At 40.2% G+C, this 20868-nt stretch overlaps 1 protein-coding gene across 1 annotated transcript; it reads left to right on the forward strand.

Moving 5' to 3' along the window:
* Positions 1-10227: 10227 nt before the first annotated feature.
* On the forward strand, positions 10228-19868 carry MMP7 (matrix metallopeptidase 7). Its single transcript, XM_043482001.1, has 6 exons — positions 10228-10384; positions 13213-13439; positions 13525-13673; positions 15400-15528; positions 17299-17460; positions 19588-19868. Exons 1-6 carry the CDS (start codon positions 10250-10252, stop codon positions 19614-19616), a joined length of 831 nt encoding a protein of 276 aa, XP_043337936.1. The 5' UTR covers positions 10228-10249; the 3' UTR covers positions 19617-19868.
* The last annotated feature ends 1000 nt before the right edge of the window (positions 19869-20868 follow it).

Raw genomic sequence — 20868 nt, forward strand, 5'->3', positions numbered from 1 at the left:
TTTCAAAGAAACTCATGCAAACACCAAAAGGAGGGGTTGTAAAAGCCATAACTAGTCTAGCAGAGGTAAGGCCTAGAACCTTTGCAACAGTGCAAGAACCTTTTTGGTATGATTGGCTCCATGTCAGGCCCTGCATTCCCCAGCCTGGGGAATCCAGCAAAAGGCCTGGAAATCCCCAGGGAATCTGACTTTGAAGGTCAGCAGGGTTTGATTACAGAACTTCCACAGGACTGGGGAAAACACAGACTCTTGGAGGGCACAAACAAAAGCTTGTGCACCCCAGGACCCAGTGGAAAGGAGCAGTGACCCCACAAGAGACTGGGCAGACCCGCCTGTCAGTGTCTGGGGGTCTCCTGCGGCGGTGTGGGTCCACAGTGGCCCACCTCGGGGTCGGGACACTGGCAACAGCAGTCCTGGGAGGCGCAGTGTGTTGGCATCAGTCTTCTTGGAGGAGGTCCCCAATAGTACTACCACGGAGCTGCCAGGTGGGCGATCCACAAACTGGAGATCGTACCAAGTTGGGGAAGGCCAGTGACAAAAATAAAAACTGCCAAACAAACAAAAGCTAACGTCTTTGCACTATAATTAGCTTTTAGCATTGATGTGATGATTAACAGCAAAATCACATGCAAAGTACTTACTAAACAGTAATAGGCAGTCAACAAGCTGCAGCTTTTTTAATAACAAAGCTTTTAAGAGGAATGGAATTCAGTGTAATTAGAATTGCAATTAGAATTCAATTGTAATTAGAATGTGCAAGAATTGCACATTCAATTTGAATTTTCTCCGTATTCAAATACAAAAAAAAAAAACCCACTTATATTTAAATGTTGAACTTTGTGTATCATGCTGTCCTACTTTAAAACACAGAAATTTATACTGCTATCACTGAAAACTAAGGAGGAAAACCTGATGGTTAAAAAGTCTGAATATTTAGAGTTAGACTGTTGGATATCATTATCAGATTGGCCCATATAGTCAGCTTTCCTCTCTTTCTTATTCGCAGATTTAAAAACCAGTAAGACTCCAAATGCAACTTGGTATACAGTATTGGACCCTGGAATAGAAAAAAATTATTGAAAAAGCTGGTGAAATCTAAATAAAGTCTGTATGTTAGTTAAGTGATATTCCAATGTTAATTTCATTTTTATAAAGATCATGGTGTGTAAGATGTTAATATTAAAGGAAGCTGGGTAAGGGGTATTCGGGAACTCTTTTTTTTTTTTTTTGGTGGAACTCTTATTTTTAAGAACTTTCTGAAAATCTAAAATTATTTTAAACTAAAAAGGTTTTAAGGTAAATATGAAAAGAATAATTTGGAGGACATGTAAAGTGGAGCATACGGCAAAAAAACACAAGCCCCTGCTCTCAAGGACCTTGTAGCCCCATTGAGTCAGGAAATAACCTTGAAGTAATTTATGAAGCAATATTTCACCCCGTGATACAGGCAGTATTATACAGTGATGAGTAGGACAGACTGCCTGTCTCTGCCACTTTAATAGCCGTGTGATACTGGATAAGCTGCTTCCCTGGTGGCTGCTTTACCAGGAAGCGGTAAAGAATCCACCTTCAATGTAGGAGACACAGGTTCAACCCCTGGGTCAGGAAGCTCCCCTGGAGGTGGAAATCGCAATCCACTCCAGCATTCTTGCCTGGGAAGTTTCCTGAACGGAGGAGCCTGGGGTCACAAAGAGTCGGATGCAACTGAGCATGCATGCACTGGGTAAGTTTGCTTAAACTCTGCACCTCAGTTTCTTCAACTGTAAAAAAAGAGTGAAAATGATAGTACCTACCACAGGTTTGTTTTCAGGATTTAACAATATGTTAAACACTTAGAACTGAGGACACTGTAAACTTTATAAGGATATTTGCTATTATGGTTATATTATAAAGTTTCAGTATTATAAAGTATAATACAAAAATAGATAGCACTTCCATATTGGAAAGCAAGAAGTAAAACTGTCACTATTTGCAGATGACATGATATAATACCTAGCAAATCCTAAAGACACCTCCAAAAAACTAGAGCTCATCAATGAATTCAGTAAATTGCAGGATACTAAATTAATATATAGAAATCTGTTGCATTTCTATACACAAACAGTCAACTATCAAAAAAAGAAATTAAGGAAACAATACAATTTACAATTGCATCAAAAAGAATAAAATACCTAAAAATAAACCTGCCTTAGGACATAAAAGACCTGTATTTGGAAAACTATAAGACACTGATGAAAGAAATTAAAGATGACAAACAGATGGGACGATATACCCTGTTCTTGGACTGGAAATTTTAATACTGTCAACATAACCACACTACCCAAGGAAATCTGCAGACTAAATGCAATTCCGATCAAAATACCCATTACACGTTACACAGAACTAGAACAAATAATTCTAAAATTTACATGGAATCACAAAAGACTCTGAATTCCTCAAGCTATCTTTACAAAGAAAAAACTGGAGCTATCATGCTCCCTGACTTCAAATTGCACTACAAAATTACAGTATTCAAAACACTATAACACTGGCATAGAAACAGAGAGATAGATCAGTGGAGCTGAATAAAGGGCCCAGAAATAAACCCACACACCTATGGTTCATTAATCTATGACAAAGGAGGTTATAATATACAACAGAAAAAAGCCAGCGTCTAATAAATGGGGCTGGGAAAACTGGACAGCACCAAGTAAAAGAATGAAATTAGAACATTCCTTAACACCATATACAAAAATAAACTCAAAATGGTTTAAAGTCCTAAATATAAGACTGGAAACCCTAAAACTCCTGGAAGAAAATAGAGGCAGAACACTCTTTGACATAAATAGCAATATTTTCCAGGATCTACTCATTGGAAGAACTGATGCTGAAGTTGAGGGTGCAATACTTTGGCCACTTGGTGTGAAGAGCCGACTCATTGGAAAAGACTCTGATCCTGGGAAAGATTGAAGGCAGGAGGAGAAGGGGACAACAGAGGATGAGATGGTTGGATGGCATCACCAACTCAATGGACATGAGTTTTAGTAAATTCCAGGAGATGGTGAAGCACAGGGAAGCCTAGGGTGCTGCCGTCCATGGGGTCACAAAGAGTCAGACACGACTTGGCAACTGAACAACATAGCAATATTTCCCAAGATCTATTCCTAAAGGCATAGGATACCAAAGCAAAAATAGACAAATGGAACTTAATTAAATTTAAACATTTTTCATAGCAAAGAAAACTGTCAATAAAATGAAAAGATGACCTACAGACTGGGAGAAAATATTGCAAGTTATATGACCAACAAGGAGTTAATACTCAAAATATATATAAAAAGCACTTACATTTCAACATCAAAAGAATAAACAACCAAATCAAACAGTGGGTAGAAGACTTGAATAGACATTTTTCCAAAGCAGACCATGCAGATGACCAACAGACATATGAAAAGAGGCTTAACATCACTAATTATTAGAGCAATGCAAATCAAAACCACAATGAGGTATCGCCTCACATTTGTCAGAATAGCTATCATTAAAATGTCTGCAAATAACAAATGTTGGAGAGGATGTGGAGAAAAAGGAACCCTAGTACACTCTTGGTAGGGATGTAAACTGAGGCAGTCACTATGGAAAACAGTATGACGTTTCCTCAAAAAATTAAAGTAGAAATATCATACCTCTGTGCAAAGTCACTACAGTCTCTTTGCGACCCCATGGACTGTAGCACCCCAGGATTCTCTGTTCATGGGATTCTCCAGGCAAGAATACTGGAGTGGGTTGCCCTGCCCTCCTCCAGGGGATCTTCCTGACCAAAGGATTGAACCAGCTTCTCTATGTCGAAGCCCAGAAATACCATATGATCCTGAAATTCCACTCTTGAATAGATATCTGGAAAAAATGAAAACACTTAAATCAAGAATATACAAACAACCCCAGTATTCACAGCAGCACTATTTACAATAGCCAAGACACAGAAGCTATCCAAGTGCCCATCAACAGATTGTTGGATTAAGATCTCTCTCTCTCTCTCTCTCTCTCTCACACACACACACACACACACACACACACACACACACACACACACACACACACACAATGGAATATTATTCAGCCATCAAAAATGAAATTCTGCCATTTGCAGCAATGTGGATGGCCTAAGGCTTCCCTGATGACTCAGATGGCAAAAAAATCTGCCTGCAATGCAGGAGACCCTAAAGCATGTTATGCTTGATGAAATAAGTCAGACAGATGACAAATATAAAGTATGGAATTCTGGGACCATTGATGTACAGAGCAGCTTTCTGATTTCCCAGGATCCTGCATATGGAAGGAGTGGTTTCTTTGACTGGTAAGTTTTGTGGTGTTGTTCTGAAAGTTCTTCCTCTATTCCCTTTCTTCTAAAACTAGGTAAGGCAATTTCTGTCATTCTCAATTGGACCCTGACTATTACACTGCTTCATGGGATTACTTTGTGTATTATGTGAAATAATGCACATGGTACATTTAAAAACCATGCCTGACACATAGTAAGAGCTCAATAATTCATCTTTGAGTTATTTTTAAATTACAGTCATTAATATTGTTGAAATTCAATTGCTCTTGGTTTTTCTGCTTTCCTTAGCAAGTATTATTTCTTTTTCCTTTTTTAATGCATTATATTTTATTTTCTGTGTGCATTTTTAAAGACTTAAACATGTATTATATTTTGTTTCTATTGAAGTATAGTTGATGCACAACATGAGTTTCAGATAAGTGATTCACAATTTTTAAAGGTTTAGCTATTATAAAATATTGGCTATAATTTCTGTCAGTTCAGTTCATTTGCTCAGTCGTGTCTGACTCTTTGTGACCCCATGGACTGCAGCACTCATTTTCAGTGCTGTACAATATATCCACCACCCTAGCAGCTATCCAAGAATTTGAAAGCCCGAGTCAGAACTTTGGCTCCGGACCTACACTATGCCTATAGAGTCACAAAAGCAAATGTGAACTGTGGTAACACTCACTGAAATAAAAAAACCCAGAGCTGAAGAGGACTGATGAGAAAGATCATGACTTTAGTTTAAGACATGTTGTTCCTATAGAACGTCCAAATGAACATTTCTAGAATGCGATAGAAAATACAAATTTATAAGGAAGAGATTTAGGCTACATTTATGCCAGGGAATGAGATAAGTGATATATAAACATTTCCTTTATCCTGATAGCAACCAAGTGACAAGATATTATTAAGTCCAGGAAAATGAGATTTAAACAAGCCTGGAACTGATTAAAGTATGGATAGTAAATGAACCCGTGGAGTGATATGAGATCATGGGTCAAACAGGAGATGGCAAAAGTAAACACTGACGTTTTAGGAATCAGCGAACTAAAATGAACTGGAATGGGTGAATTTAACTCAGATGACCATAATATCTACTATTGTGGGCAAGAATCCCTTAAAAGAACTTGAGTAGCCATCATAGTCAACAAAAGAGTCTGAAATGCAGTACTTGGATGCAATCTCCAAAATAACAGAATGATCCCTCTTGATCTACAAGGCAAACAATTCAGTATCACAGTATCAGTAATGCTGAAGAAGCTGAAGTCGAATGGTTCTATGAAGACCTACAAGACCTTCTAGGACTAACACCCCAAAAAAAGGTGTCGTTTTCATCATAGGGGACTGGAATGCAAAAGTAGGAAGTCAACAGACACCTGGAGTAACAGGCAAATTTGGCCTTGGAGTACAAAGCGAAGCAGGGCAAAGGCTAAGAGTTTTGACAAAAGAATGCACTGGTCATAGCAAACACCCTCTTCCAACAACACAAGAGAAGACTCTACACATGGACATCACTGGCTGATCAACACAGAAATCAGATTGATTGTATTCTTTGCAGCCAAAGATGAAGAAGCTCTATAGAGTCAGCAAAAACAAGACTAGGAGCTGACTGTGGTTCAGATCATGAACTCCTTATTGCCAAATTCAGACTTAAATTGAAGAAAGTAGGAAAAACCACTAGACCATTCAAGTGTGACCTAAATCAAATCCCTTACAGTGGAAGTGACAAATAGAATCAAGGGATTAGATCTGACAGTCAGAGTGCCTGAAGAACTATGGATGGAGGTTCATGACATTGTACAGGAGACAGTGATCAATACCATCCCCAAGAAAAAGAAATGCAAAAAGGCAAATTGATTGTCCGAGGAGGCCTTACAAATAGCTGAGAAAAGAAAAGACGTGAAAGGCAAAGGAGAAAAGCAAATATGCCCATTTGAATGAAGAGTTTCAAAGAATAGCCAGGAGAGATAAGGAAGCCTTCCTCAGTGATCAGAGCAAAGAAATAGAGGAAAACAATAGAATGGGAAAGACTAGAGATCTCTTCAAGAAAATTAGATACCAAGAGAACATTTTATGCAAAGATGGTCATAATAAAGCATGATAAAGGACAGAAATGGTGTGGACCTAACAGAAGCAGAAGATATTAAGAAGAGGTGGCAAGAATACACAGAAGAACTACACAAAAAAGATCTTAATGACTCAGATAATGATGACGGTGTGATCACTGACCTAGAGCCAGACATCCTGGAATATGAAGTCAAGCGGAACTTAGGAAGCATCACTATGAACAAAGCTAGAGGAGGTGATGGAATTCCAGCTAAGCTATTTCAAATCCTAAAAGATGATGTTGTGAAAATGCTGCACTCAATATGTCAGCAAATTTGGAAAGCTCAGCAGTGGCCACAGGACTGGAAAAGGTCAGTTTTCATTCCAATCCCAAAGAAAGGCAACTCCAAAGAATGCTCAAACTTCCACACGATTGCACTCATCTCACACGCTAGTAAAGTAATGCTCAAAATTCTCCAAGCCAGGCTTCAATAGTACGTGAACCGTGAACTTCCAGATGTTCAAGCTGGATTTAGAAAAGGCAGAGGAACTGGAGATCAAATTGCCAACATCCGATGGATCATCAACAAAGCAAAGAGAGTTCCAGAAAAACATCTTCTTCTATTTTATTGACTACGCCAAAAGCCTTTGACTGTGTGGATCACAACAAACTGAAAAATTCTTAAAGAGATGGGAATAACAGACCACCTGACCTGCTTCCTGAGAAATCTGTATGCAGGTCAAGAAGCAACAGTTAGAACTGAACATGGAACAACAGACTGGTTCCGAATTGGGAAAGGAGTATGTCAAGGCTGTGTATTGTCACCCTGCTCATTTAACTTATATGCAGAGTACATCATGAGAAATGTTGGGCTAGAGGAAGCACAAGCTGGAATCAAGATTGCCAGGAGAAATATCAATAACCTCAGATATGCAGATGACACCACTCTTATGGCTGAAAGCGATGAACTAGACAACCTCTTGATGAAAGTGAAAGAGGAGAGTAAAAAAGTTGACTTAAAATTCAACATTAAGAAAACTAAGATCATGGCATCTGGTCCCATCACTTCATGGCAAATAGATGGGGAAACAATAGAAACAGTGACAGACTTTATTTTTTTGGGCTCCAAAATCACTGCAGATGGTGACTGCAGCCATGAAATTAAAAGACAATTGCTCCTTGAAAGAAAAGCTATGACCAACCTAGACTGCATATTAAAAAGCAGAGACATTACTTTGCCGACAAAAGTCCATCTAGTCAAAGTTATAGTTTTTCCAGTAGTCATGTATGGATGTGAGAACTGTGGTGTTGTAGAAGACTCTTGAGAGTCCCTTGGACTGCAAGGAGATCCAACCAGTCCATCCTAAAGGAAATCAGTCCTGAATATTCATTGGAAGGACTGATGCTGAAGCTGAAGCTCCAATACTTTGGCCACCTGATGCAAAGAGCTGACTCATTGGAAAAGACCCTGATGCTGGGAAAGACTGAAGTTAGGAGAAGGGGATGACAGAGGATGAGATGGTTGGATGGCATCACCAACTCAGTGGACATGAGTTTGAGTAAACTCCAGGATTTGGTGATGGACAGGGAGGCCTGGTGTGCTGCAGTCCACAGGGTTGCAAAGAGTCGGACACGACTGAGCGACTGAACTGAACTGAACTGAAGGAATGTTCATAGCACAAGAAGTAAAGGCCACTGACGGAAACTTACAGTTCACCAAGGGTTAAGAGGTGGACGCAAGAGGAGTTTAAACAGGAAAATGGGGATCAAAACAGAAGAAGAAACAAGCAAATGTATTAGCACAGAATCCCAGGGAAGAGAGCCTTTCATGAAAGAACACAGGAATCAACTGCCTGTCAGTGATCAAATTTGAGAAGGACCAAAATGAGGTTTCCAAATTTAGCAACAAATGACTCTACACATATTTATACTTTGATATTTAACTTAAGCTCTGTAAGAAGATTCCATTATATCTCCCTACAAGATAATTGAGTTCAGAGTATATGTCTGCTGATTCCTTTATCCCTAGGACCAAGCACATATAATGGATAAATGAATGTTTTTGTTTTATGAATGAGTAAATTTGGGCAAGGGTTTCTCAGGTGACTCTGTGGTAAAGAATCTGCCTACCAATTCAGGAGATGTGGGTTGGGTCCCTGGGTCAGGAAGATTCCTTGGAGAAGGAAATGGCAACCCACTGCAGTATTCTTGCGTGGGAAATCCCGGGGACAAAAGAACCTGGCAGGCTACTGTCCAATGGGATCTCAAAGAGTCAGACATGGCTTAGCAACTAAACAACAACACAAATTTAGGGACATAGAAATATACTTAATGGTGCTAGCTCAAAGACGGATCAGGAAAGAGTTTTCTTACCCGAGTGAAGTCTTATGCACAAAAGAGAGAATTGCTATGGCGAAAGAATTATCAAAACAATTTAGGAAGTACTTGTAGCTGGTTTTAAGAAAAGTTTTCTTCCTGACTGCCCCTTGCCCTCAAATATTCACCTAGTGTACTTGATGATTCCTTGTTTTGAAAAAATCATCTGAAGCTATTGCTACGAAACACAAGTTCATGTGCCCAATGCAAGCAAGATGAAACAAACCAAACATCAGGAATTTGAGCACAGAAAGATTTATTGCAGGGTCATGCAAGGAGACAGGTGCCTTGTATCTGAAAAGCCCCCAACTCCTCGAAGGGTTTTAGCAAATCACTTTTCAAGGCAAGATGAGAGTTGTTGCCAACTTCTTGATGGAGGAATCCTTTGTTCTTTCAGTTGCCCATGTAGGTCAGTCACAGTGTTCCTGTAAACTTCCAACAAGACAAATATTATTGTTTCTTCTGCAACTCTTTAATCTCTAAATGAATGGACTCTTAAAAGCCAGAGCCTTAAGAATAGGCTATCCTATATATTTCAGGCTATAGGCAACATTCTTTTACAAAAGGCACAGAATCAGCATGACTAAACAGGGGCAACAAAGCAAAAGTTCAAAGCAAAACACATTTTAAGCTAAATGCAGAAAATTCAGAAACAATGTCGCTACAGTGGAGTATACTCAGGAATGAGCACAGTGTAAAACTGTGACTTCCCCTCTGTGACTTTGGAGACAGTTACAAAGCGTTTGCTTCATAATGACTTAAGTATATGCATGTTAATATTTTTATGTGTTAATATTTTTCTATGCATTTCAATTTTTTTTATATTGTTTAAAATACAGAATGTCCTGTTTATAATGCTCCCTCGATTTTTTAATTGAGAAGACATGTCTAAGTGGCAATTTGAGGACTTCCCTGGTAGCTCAGTGGTAAAGAATCTGCCTGCCGATGCAGGAGACACGGTTGGACCCCTGATCTGGGAAGCGGAGCAACTAAGCCCATCTGTCACAAGTACTGAGCCTGTGCTTAGAGCCCGGGGGTCCCAGCCGCTGAGCCCTCCGGCCACAGTTCCCGCAGCCTGCACACCCCAGAGCCTGTGCTCTGCAACAAGAGAAGCCACCGCGATGAAAAGCATGCCACCGCAGCCCCCACTGGCTGCAGCCAGAGAAAACCCTGCGCATCAACAAAGACCCAGCACAGCCAGAAATGAACGCACAGATAAAGGCTTTAAAAATGAAAAAAAAAAAAAGTAGCAACTTGATCCTGGCAAAGAAAATGTGTCTTCTCACGGGTTAAATTTATACAGAAGACAAGTGGGAAAAAAACCCTTTGAAAGACAAATCCATTGTGCTTCCTGCCAATAAGGGCACAATACTTCCTCGTTGTCATTAATGAAAGATAACACACGCTTTTCAAAGTTCCGTAAGACGTTCCAAACAAAGAAAACACTGAAATGAGTCACCCGTTTCCACATCCAAGGTTAAGAAGCCATATAAATTTCTCCAGCCGCCTGCACAGAACACCAAATGCCCTGTAAGCGCGAGGCGGCAGCTATGCGGCTGGCGCTGCTCTGCGCCGCGTGCCTGCTGCCCGGCAGCCCGGCCCTGCCGCTCGGCCCGGGCCCGGCAGGCGAGGGCGACCCGCGCTGGCAGCTGGCTCAGGTACGTCTCTGGCCCGCTCTCCCGGGCCGCCACGGGCTTTCCACTTTAATAACTTTCCCGATTATAAAGGCAATAAATGCTTTAATCAAGTGCAGGCTCTGAAGCCTGCCCAAAGGGGATTCAAGTTCCACCTCCTCCACTCTACTGCGTGGATGGACAGAGGCATCTTATTAACCTTTGAGCTTCGGTTTTCTAGCTGGAAGATATGATGTCAATCAAATGGGGGTGATGTGAAACAACATCCCTGAGACATATTATATAGATTGAAGCTTTTGCAGGTACTACCATGTATTGCGACTTGAGATAGTCTCTTAAAGAGCAAAGAGATGCCGCTCAAGATAAGGACCCTAGGGATGGAGAGACTTGAGAACAGAAAATGAGGGTAGATGTTGCAGCTCTTCTGCTGATAAACCGAAGATGATGGGTGAGGCATGAACTTCTGACCGTTTTCTCATATATCCAGTGGAAACAGTAATACTGTGTTTTATACCTGGAGGAGTCTAGCAAATAAATGAAGTGGTAACAATACCAACTATCATGTATGTAACAACTTCAGATTATGAAATACGTCCTATACGTGATGTCATTGAATCCTCAGCTCTATCCTGGGAGAAAGAAAAAACCAAAGTAAAGTTGATTCACATCCCACATACTTGCTAACTGTAGAGACAAGAGTCAAGAACAAGTTCTGGTTCAAAACTCATGTACTTTCCAATATATAATAATTATTCTAATGTGAGCGAGGCACAGAAAGTGTTAGTGGCTCAGTCGAGTCCAACTCTTTTCCGACCCCATGGACGATAGGTCTCCTCTGCCCATGGGATTCTCCAGGCAAGAATACTGGAGTGGTTGGCCATTCCCTTCTCCAGGGGATCTTCCTGACCCAGGGATCAAACCCATGTCTCCTTGGGTTCTCCTTCAGATTCTTTACCAGCTGAGCCACCAGAGAAGCCCAAAGTCTAAGTAATTATTACTTGGTAAAAGTATTGTTTATAACTTTAAGCTTTAAGCATAAGAAAAGTTGAGTTCTATTTCACACTAACTGACTTTTTTAAAAGTCCCTGTAACGTGTTGGATTGAACCATATGAAATTACTGATATTTGACCATTTTTTTAATGTATTTATTTTATTTTTGGCTGCGCTGGGTCTTCGTTGCTCTGTGCGGGCTTCCTCCAGTTGCAGTGCATGGCCTTCTCATCACGGTGGCGTCTCTCGTAAGGAGGATAGGCTCAGTAGCTGTGGCACACGGGCTTAGTTGCGCCACAGCATGTGGAATCCTCCCAGAGCAGGGGTCAAACCCATGTCCTCTGCATTGGCAGGCAGAGTTTTAACAACTGGACCATCAGGGAGGTCCTATTTGACTGTTTTCTTTTGATCTGAAAAACATCCATTTTGTATGGTTCCACCTTCTGGATTCTCCAGAGGGAGTCCACTTGCAGGAGTGTTGAGCCCCTTCACCCAGGGTGCAGATTGCCAGTAAACCAGAGGGAGGCTCTCTAGCTTTAAAGGAAGGTAGGAAAACTCATCTCAAGGATTCAGAGAGATTTCTCCGAGAGGGTGTCTTTGCAAAACTGGTAGCTCTGGAAGGGAGAAAATGAGCTATTTGATTTTAAATCAGGAATTAACGCGCAACTGTCATGGATGAACAGTGAGTACTTGTTGTATTGAATGAAACACAGTCCTTGGGAACAGGAAGAGAGAGCTCCTTACTGCTAAGATTACTTACGTGAAGTTCATACTCCTAACTCATTTCGACGGCACTATCACACATTATCATGATGCTCTATGGTTTTCTGAGGAAATGGGCTTTGGAATCAGAATAGGAGTTCAAATACCCATTCCTTTGGTTGCTCATGGGGTGACTTCATGGAAGTTACTTCCCTTCTTGGAGCCATTATTCTTCAAATGTGAAATAGGAAAGTATTGCCATACCCAACTTACAGGGTGGTTATGAGATTTAAATCTGATAAGCATGTAAAGCTCTTGGTCTGGTCCCTGCCACTAGTAAGTGCTTCATCAAGGTTCTTGGGAGGCTGCTGCCGTTGTTATTTTCATTCACTTTCTACTTTTTCCTATTTAGGCTGCAGGACCGCTATCTTCACACCCATTCACTGAGGTCCTTTAAGAAATTCCCAGGGACCTAACTGTGCATGGAACACACCTAAGAGACCTTCTTTACCTTACAGCTTCACAAAGAGGGTTTTACAAAGAATTTAGCTATGGAAAGAGCGTTGACATGGCAAGCAGTCAAGAAACTCAGGACCAGTTTGCCTACTAACTTAATACATGACCGTGGAGCACGTCATTTAGTTACTATGAGTTTTGATTTCTTCACTTAGAGAATGAAATAATGTCCTAACATCCTTCCCAGGACTAAAAGGTTAAGAGCTTTAACCTCAGGGGACCTGACCTCCAGAGAGTCTTAGAAAGGGCTGGGTGACTTTGGATCTCCCCAAACGGTCTCTGATGCCAAGAGCAGACTTCAGGTGTGCACCCTGAGGGCACACTGGGCACTCTTCCTGACTGTTAAAACAAGTCTGTGTTTTATAAACTATACAGTGGGTTTCTCCTCAAAACATTTAATGGGACAATCGAAAAATAGAGGGACTATTTTCTTTTGGCCATGAAAAGAAATGGCAATGACTCATCATCAATATTAAATTTTCTTCTCAGGAATGCACTGTTTTTTTTACCTGGTTACTGTGTAACTATTTTGCCTTCAAACTACTATTTGGGTTCATAGGAATCAGAGGCAAAGTTGTGCAGACTTCTGAGATAAAGAAGACAACAAACAAGAATTAGAGATCAATTACTCTCTTTCCAACAGGACTATCTCAAGAGATTTTATGCATCTGACTCAAAAATCAAGAATGCCAATAGTTTAGAAGTGAGACTCAAGCGGATGGAAGGATTCTTTCACCTGCCTATAACTGGAATATTAAGCCCCCGTATTATAGAGATCATGCAGAAGCCCAGATGTGGAGTACCAGATGTTGCAGAATATTCGCTATTCCCAAATCACCCAAAATGGACGTCCAAAGTAGTCACCTACAGGTCAGTTTTGCTTTGGCTCATTTTGGCAAAAACAATATAGCCTTTCTCCTAAAAGGTCAAACATTGTTTTCTTGCTTGCTACCAGGATCATGTCATATACTTCAGACTTACCACATATCACAGTGAATCAATTAGTGGCCAAGGCCCTCAAAATATGGAGCAAAGAGATCCCACTGACGTTTAAGAGAGTTAGATGGGGAACTGCTGATATCATGATTGGCTTTGCAAGAAGAGGTAAGGAAGATTCCTTCAGGCTGATCCTGTGTGCTGTTTTGCTTGTTGTTTATATCAGTGCCCTCCTGTTTTCCAGATTTAAAATCTTTAATGAGATATAGATAGATGATAGACAGATACATAGATCTCATTAATGGGATACAGATATAAACATACATATATATGTCAATGTTACTACATTTTTTCTAGCCCATTAATTTAGAGCCACTTTTTATAGCAGAAAATGGCAAACTATGTCCCATGTGCCAAATCTGTAAATAAATATTTGTTGGAACACAGCCATTCAGTTCAGTTCAGTCACTCAGTCATGTCTGACTCTTTGCGACCCCATGGACTGCAGCACGCCAGGCTTCCCTGTCCATCACCAACTCCCGGAGCTTACTCAAACTTACGTCCGTTGAACCGGGGTCTCCTGCAATGTAGGCACATTCTTTACCAACTGAGCTATGAGGGAAACCCAAACATAGCCATGTTCTTTCATTTACCTATTGTCTGTGAGTGCTTTGGGGCTACAATGACAAACTTTAGTAAATGCAACAGAGATCATGAAGCCCACAAAAAGGTCCTTTGCAGAAAAAGTTTGCCAACCTTTATTCTATAACATGAATCATTTTATATACATATATAAGTTATAAGCAGGGGCTTCCCAGGTGGCGCTAGTGGTAAAGAACCTGCCTGCCAGTGCAGGAGACATATGAAACACGTGTCTGATCCCTGGGTTGGGAAGGTCCCCTGGAGGAGGGCATGGTAACCCACTCCAGTACCCTTGCCTGGAGAATCCCGTGGACAGAGAAGTCAGGCAGGCTACAGTCCACAGGGTCGCAGAGAGTCAGACATAACTGAAGCAACTTAGCAGGCACGCACATATACAAGCAAAAGAAGAGGTTACAACTTTCAAAGGCCTTAAGTGGTCTCCAAGAAGTGAACTGCCCCTGTGGCCTATTGCCAACACCTTTCATGTATTTAGTAAGAAAGCAGAAAATAGAAAATTTTATATTAAAGGGCTTAAGGAGATAAAACCTATATACCTGAACTGCTATTAATTACTGATGTTTCATGGTGCAAATTTTAGAGGAAAATATTGCTCTTTGGGTCTGCTTTAATATTACACTTCACGGGTGCTGTGAATTTAGCTGAAATTTAAACTTAAACCGCAATATTGACAAGCGTGAAGAAAACCTTACAGAAAGCACTGACATGATGCTCCATGCTTTTTAGGAACCGGATAAACTGGATACGGCCAGATGCCAATTTGAAAATAAAATTCTCTGCATCACAAATAAAAGCACATCAAAACCCCCATTTTAAGATACCTTGAGCACAGTTCTTCAAGAAACTATCTGCTATACTCACAAAGGATAAGCTAGGTTTTTAAGAAAACTTACATTAAATGATATTCAATTACCTGCTGAATCCAGTATTCTCCACTCTGCCACCATGCGGCAAAGGAAAGTGATCAAATTTAACATTTAAGTGCCACCATAAATCAGATGTGAATGTTTTTAAAGTCTTGCATCAGTAAGCTTTCAAAATGTGGAGGTTATTAGGGATGAGCAGCAGTTGTATGAAAGAAAAAGTTCCTCTAACAAACAAATACCCAAACCACCCTGTCATGTAGCTGGCTGCTTGGACTGATCGTTTTCACCTCAATAATCTTATAAACTAAAAGATGGAATGACTGGATATAGATTCAGTCTCTAAAGGCAATCACCCTGTTTTCTTTCAGCTCATGGGGACTCGTATCCCTTTGATGGACCAGGAGCCACACTTGCTCATGCCTTTGCACCTGGGCCAGGCCTGGGAGGAGATGCTCACTTCGATGAGGATGAGCTCTGGACTGATGGCAATGGGATAGGTACAGTATCCCGCATCTCTTCCATTACACATCCTTTTCAAAATCCTCAACTTTCTATATCTTAACTATCTCTAATTTTGATAATTGCTTTAATTAATAATAATTATCTAGTCTTGCTAATTGCCAACCTCTGTGCTTTAAATGTGCTCATAAAGTTCCACGTATGGAAGATGGAGGCTCGGGCTATAGCGTCAAGCAACATTGGGTTCAATTTGCTCTACCTCTACCAATTACTCACATTCTCTTTGGACAAGTTACTTAACTTCTCTGAGCCTCAGTTTCCTCATCTGTGAAATGGAAGTGTAACTAATTCCCACCTCACAGGATTGTTGTTTGAATTAAATGAGATAATGCTTACACAATGCTTAGCATAGTGCTTGGAATATATCAATATTTCAATCAAGTATAACTCTTTTGTATATATCCTCAAAATATTTTTTAGTTAAAGGACAAAAGGGAGCAGAGACTATAATATTTGGAGAATTGTATATAATTCTAGTATTATTCGGGCTTCTTAGTTTCCTCTAGTCATAAATAACCCACATGCCAATGCAGGAGACACAGAAATGCGGGTTCGATCCCTGGGACAGGAAGATCCCCTGGAGGAGGGCAATCCACTCCAGTATTCTTGCCAGGAGAATCCCATGGACAGAGGATCCTGTTGGACTACAGTCCATAGCATTGCAAAGACATGGGCACAGCTGAAGTGACAGCACACACACACTAATATTGGTCACTATTGGTCACTATTGGTCACACTATAACCCAGCCCACTGTAGTCATCATTTTACAAAGTGGAAGATTATAGACAAAACAGAAAACTAATGAAGAGGAGCTCTAGATAAATAATCCTAATTGGAGACAATGCTTTTAAAAAATTGGCTACTAACTGGCCCTGAAAGTGAAATGAATACTTGTGTTTGGCAATGGGAATTTACCACCACAGTGATGCCTTGCTGTGAAAATCTAACCTATGTAAAATTACGACCCTGCTTCCATTTCACGTATTGCATGTGTTTTTCATTCTTCCCTCTTCCCACTCAAAGTAAAGACACCTTCCTTCAATCTAATGCACCATGATTGGAACTCTGGCCCCTCTAATTCACACACTCACAACTTCCTTCTTATTTGCAAAGCCTATCTGTGAGTCTGAGGGAGAGAGAACATATATTTAATGCACTTTAACAAATCAAAAGCAAACTGCAGCCTTGCCTGGAGGGCCTGCCCTGCGGTTGTGCTTTCTCGAAACCAATTTTCTTTCTCCTGCTATTCAGAGCCACTATCATTTATTGGATATTCATCATTTTTCAGATATTGGGAAATTTGAGTTATTATGACAAATCTACAAGGTCAGAATTATTATCTCCATTTAACAAATGAGGAACTGAGACTCAGCAATACCCATTCATTTGTCCAGAGTTGTCCAGCTAGTAAGGAGCTGAGCCAGGTTTCAAACTCAGGTCTTTATATTTTTTTAAAAGCCTTTGCTTTCTGCTTCTGAACACTGCTGAATGATTACATAAGAAGAAAATAGACAGAAAAAAACATTATATTTTCTTAAAACCAGAAGTGGTGATAAGATTAAAGTACAACTTTTCTGATTCCTCTTTTAAACCCACCCCCTCATGAAGGCCTGGAAACAAATAAGAAAACTATGGAGGATTTAAAGAATTAGGTATCTTATAGTTACTCTAATTTTGATTATCTGTTTTGATGTTATTATACAGATAGTTATTTTTACAGTCACTATATGTCTCTCTTTGGTTTCAGGAGTTAACTTCCTGTATGTTGCAACACATGAACTTGGCCATTCCTTAGGTCTGAGTCATTCGTCTGATCCTAATGCTGTGATGTATCCAACCTATAGCAAAGAAGATTCCAAGAACTTCAAACTTTCACAGGATGATATCAACGGAATTCAGACGTTATACGGTAATATTTATGATTTCCATATTTCCATCAGGAGGCATTGTCTCCTTATGGTGGGCTTGAATGAGAAAGCCTGGGAAATAGGTATTTACTTTGAAACACACTGGAACATATATATCTAAAAGCCTATTGAGGGGAGAAATTTGAGACATTGGATACTTGAAATTTAATCAGACTATCTTATACTATGAGAATATTTATACTGTGATTTTAAGTTTTCAGTAATATAGTATCATTTGATGAAATCGTGGAAAAGAAACTTCAAGGGGTTTTTCCTTAAGCTGCAACTCATTCTTCCTTCTGGCTGGATTCAAGTACTTTAGCAGAGGCTCCCCCACAGGGATAGACTGAGGAATATAACACCTTCTCCCGGGGTTTCCCACTCCCACAGATTTGGCCCTAGAGGAGGAAAAGTGACCTAATTTTTCCTGCCTGCATATGTACATAGGGAAAGGGGTTAACCATCAACAGTGACAATTGCTAGTCATGATGTGTATGAATATCCCATGTCCTAATCTACACTTTTTTGTTTTAATCAAATTCCAAACTCAGTTTAAAAAAAATAAAATGATTTATATTTGCTTGATCAAGTCAGAAGAGTATTGTGAGAAAGAAATCAAAGGACAAGGATAAAAAGCTATGTCTCCAGACATATGAAAGATTTAATTATATAGGTATTAAATGTAAGGAGTTTATTAATCCAAGAAGTGATGAGAGCAGAAAATATAATAGTAGGAATCAAAAAAGCTAAATAAATCATCCGAGGACAAATTCTTGGTTCTTGAACAAAGATTCCAAGCCAGGGCTGCATGACTTCACACTCTTTCTGCTACACAATTCAGCTGATCACTACTTAGTATGTTTTTAAAAGCAATTTGGAAAAGAGAATACATACAGAATGATATCTTTAAGTAAACAAATACAATTAAACTTTTCTGGCAAAAATGTCAGGATGATGAGAATACACTGCATAAAGATCACCTGAGAGTCTTTGAATGTTCAGAAAAGCAATGAAAGTGCTTCCACATAATAAATAATGTAATGTCCTCAGAGGGAAATTACTCCTGTGAGATAACAGATTGAAGCTGTAATTTACTATTAATCAACTTTTCTCAAATTGTGTTCCCAGAACACTGGTCCTACCAGACAACTCCCGCCCCCACCTGGCCCCCACCAAAAAAAAAGATGCTTTGGAGAAACAAATTCAAAAACCACTATACCTACTGTATTTGAGGTACACTGGATGTTACAGAGAACCTAACAAACTCTCGTTTAATTCAGCGCTTCCTAAATTACAATCCTCTGTGTGGAACACCCATTGAGCCCTCTCAGAATAACGTTTCAAAGAAGACAGTTTGGAAAATATCATGTAAATGTACCTCAAAGTTCTTATTTAAGGAGATGCTGCTGTCAAAAAAGCTCACGAAACACTGACAATTGTTGGCAGTTATCACCAACAAAGTAGAAAATATTATTAGTACCTCCCCTTATATAAAACCATGGAACTCGTGGATTAGTGCTTTAAATCCTATGTTTTAGAGAGTGAGGTGCCTCCAGTCAAAGTTGGAAAGAGGTAGCTTCTGGATAAATTAAAGCAAGATTTAATTATATAGGTATTAAATGTAAGGTGTTTGTTAATCCAAGAAGTGATGTGAGCAGAAAATGTAAACTCAAAAGAATGTGACTAAACTCACAAGTGTAAAATTCCCAACATTCTTTTCAGGATAATAAAAATAATAGCTAAAATGCATCAAGTTTATATAGCGTACCAAGCATTTCACATGCATTAGCTTGTTTATTCCAACAATCCAGTAAATTATTCATGCTCTTATTCTATAGATTGGTAATCTAATACAAAGAGAGGCTATTAATAAGGAGTATCTTACCCAAGATCATGCAGCTGGTAAAATGGCAGACACAGGATGCAAAAGTATCTGACCCCCAAGGCCTATACACAGTGCTGCCTTTTTAGCCTTTGGAGGTTAATCTTCAAAACTTGTCCCAGGCATAGAAAAGTGGGCTGGATGAATGATTACCTACTGCAACACTTCTTGTGTTTTTTTAGCCTTGGGATTTGTGTGTGTGTGTTTCATGCAATGCCAGAATGTTCTTATTTTTGTCTCTTAATAGGAAAGAGAAATTATTCAAGAAAAAAATAGAAACTTCAGCAAGAACACCCATTCATTCATTGGATTCTATATAACCGTTCCCAACCAGAACTAATGAACACTGTTCCTGCCTTCCATTTAACACTTGCTGCCTCCAACCTTGTATTGTGGTTGGTTTTTATGTCTCTCTCTCCATTTGCGGATAAACTTTGTTTACGACATCACTATGTCTTACTCATCTATGACTCTCCTCAAGCAAGATGCACTTGGTGGATGTCAATAAATGTTAACCATACAGATAAATACAATTTTTATTTCTTGGTAAAACTATTCTGGCTTCCCAGGTGGTGCAGTGGTAAAGAATCTGCTTGCCAATGCAGGAGACCCCGGAGACTCGGGCTCAATCCCTGGGTTAGGAAGATCCCCTGGAGTGGGAAATGGTAACCTGCTCCAGTATTCTTGCCTGGAAAATTCCATGGACAGAGGAGTCTGGCGGGCTGCAGTCCATGGGGCGGCAAAGAGTCGGACATGACTGAAGTGACTGAGTACAAAAATGATTTCTATTTGGGAGGACTGTGGCAAAAGAAGACATGCCATACAATGAAATCAGAGGCAGAAACCAAAAACATAAGTAACCCCACCACATTATTTTGGGTGTTCAGTTGCCCCTAACCTATTATCAGGTCAGGTATAGTGTAATATAACCCAAGACAGTAGAGCCCAAAAGTACACTAAGTTCCCCTCACCCTTTGGGCCAAGTGCTCACTCTGAGTATTCTGGGTAGTCCAGGGCTTCCCACAAAACACGTGTGAATTCCCAAGGATTTGCATTCTTATGGTCACTCCCAGCGCCAAGCTCCCCCCTGACCTGACCTCACTCCATCTGTCCCACCACAGCTGCCCTGGCCCCCCTCCTCTGTCCCACAGCATCCCAGATATGTCTCACCCTCTTCTCTCTTCCTTTCTCCAAACCAGTCCTACAGACCTTGTGAGATTTGTATCAACCGTCCGGTTTTACACTGCACAAAGACAGTGATTGACCAAGACTCCATTTGGATATTATCCTCATCCTTCACATCCTTGACGCATCTCAGCATCAGGAATTTCCCACTGGCCACCTGCCCCTGCAGGCCCCAACCTCCTCCCTCATCTCTCCTAATCTTCAGATCTCTACACCCTGGTCCTTGTTGCTTCCCCCAGAAGCTCATCTCCTAAAGTCCAGGGAGCTCTCCCTTTCCAGGTATAGAGACTCACTACCGTGTTTCTGTGGGAAAAAACACTCTCTGTGCAGGGCTTAACCCTTC

The sequence above is a fragment of the Cervus canadensis genome, chromosome 11 (assembly GCF_019320065.1).
Source record: "Cervus canadensis isolate Bull #8, Minnesota chromosome 11, ASM1932006v1, whole genome shotgun sequence".
Taxonomy (NCBI): Eukaryota; Metazoa; Chordata; class Mammalia; order Artiodactyla; family Cervidae; genus Cervus; species Cervus canadensis.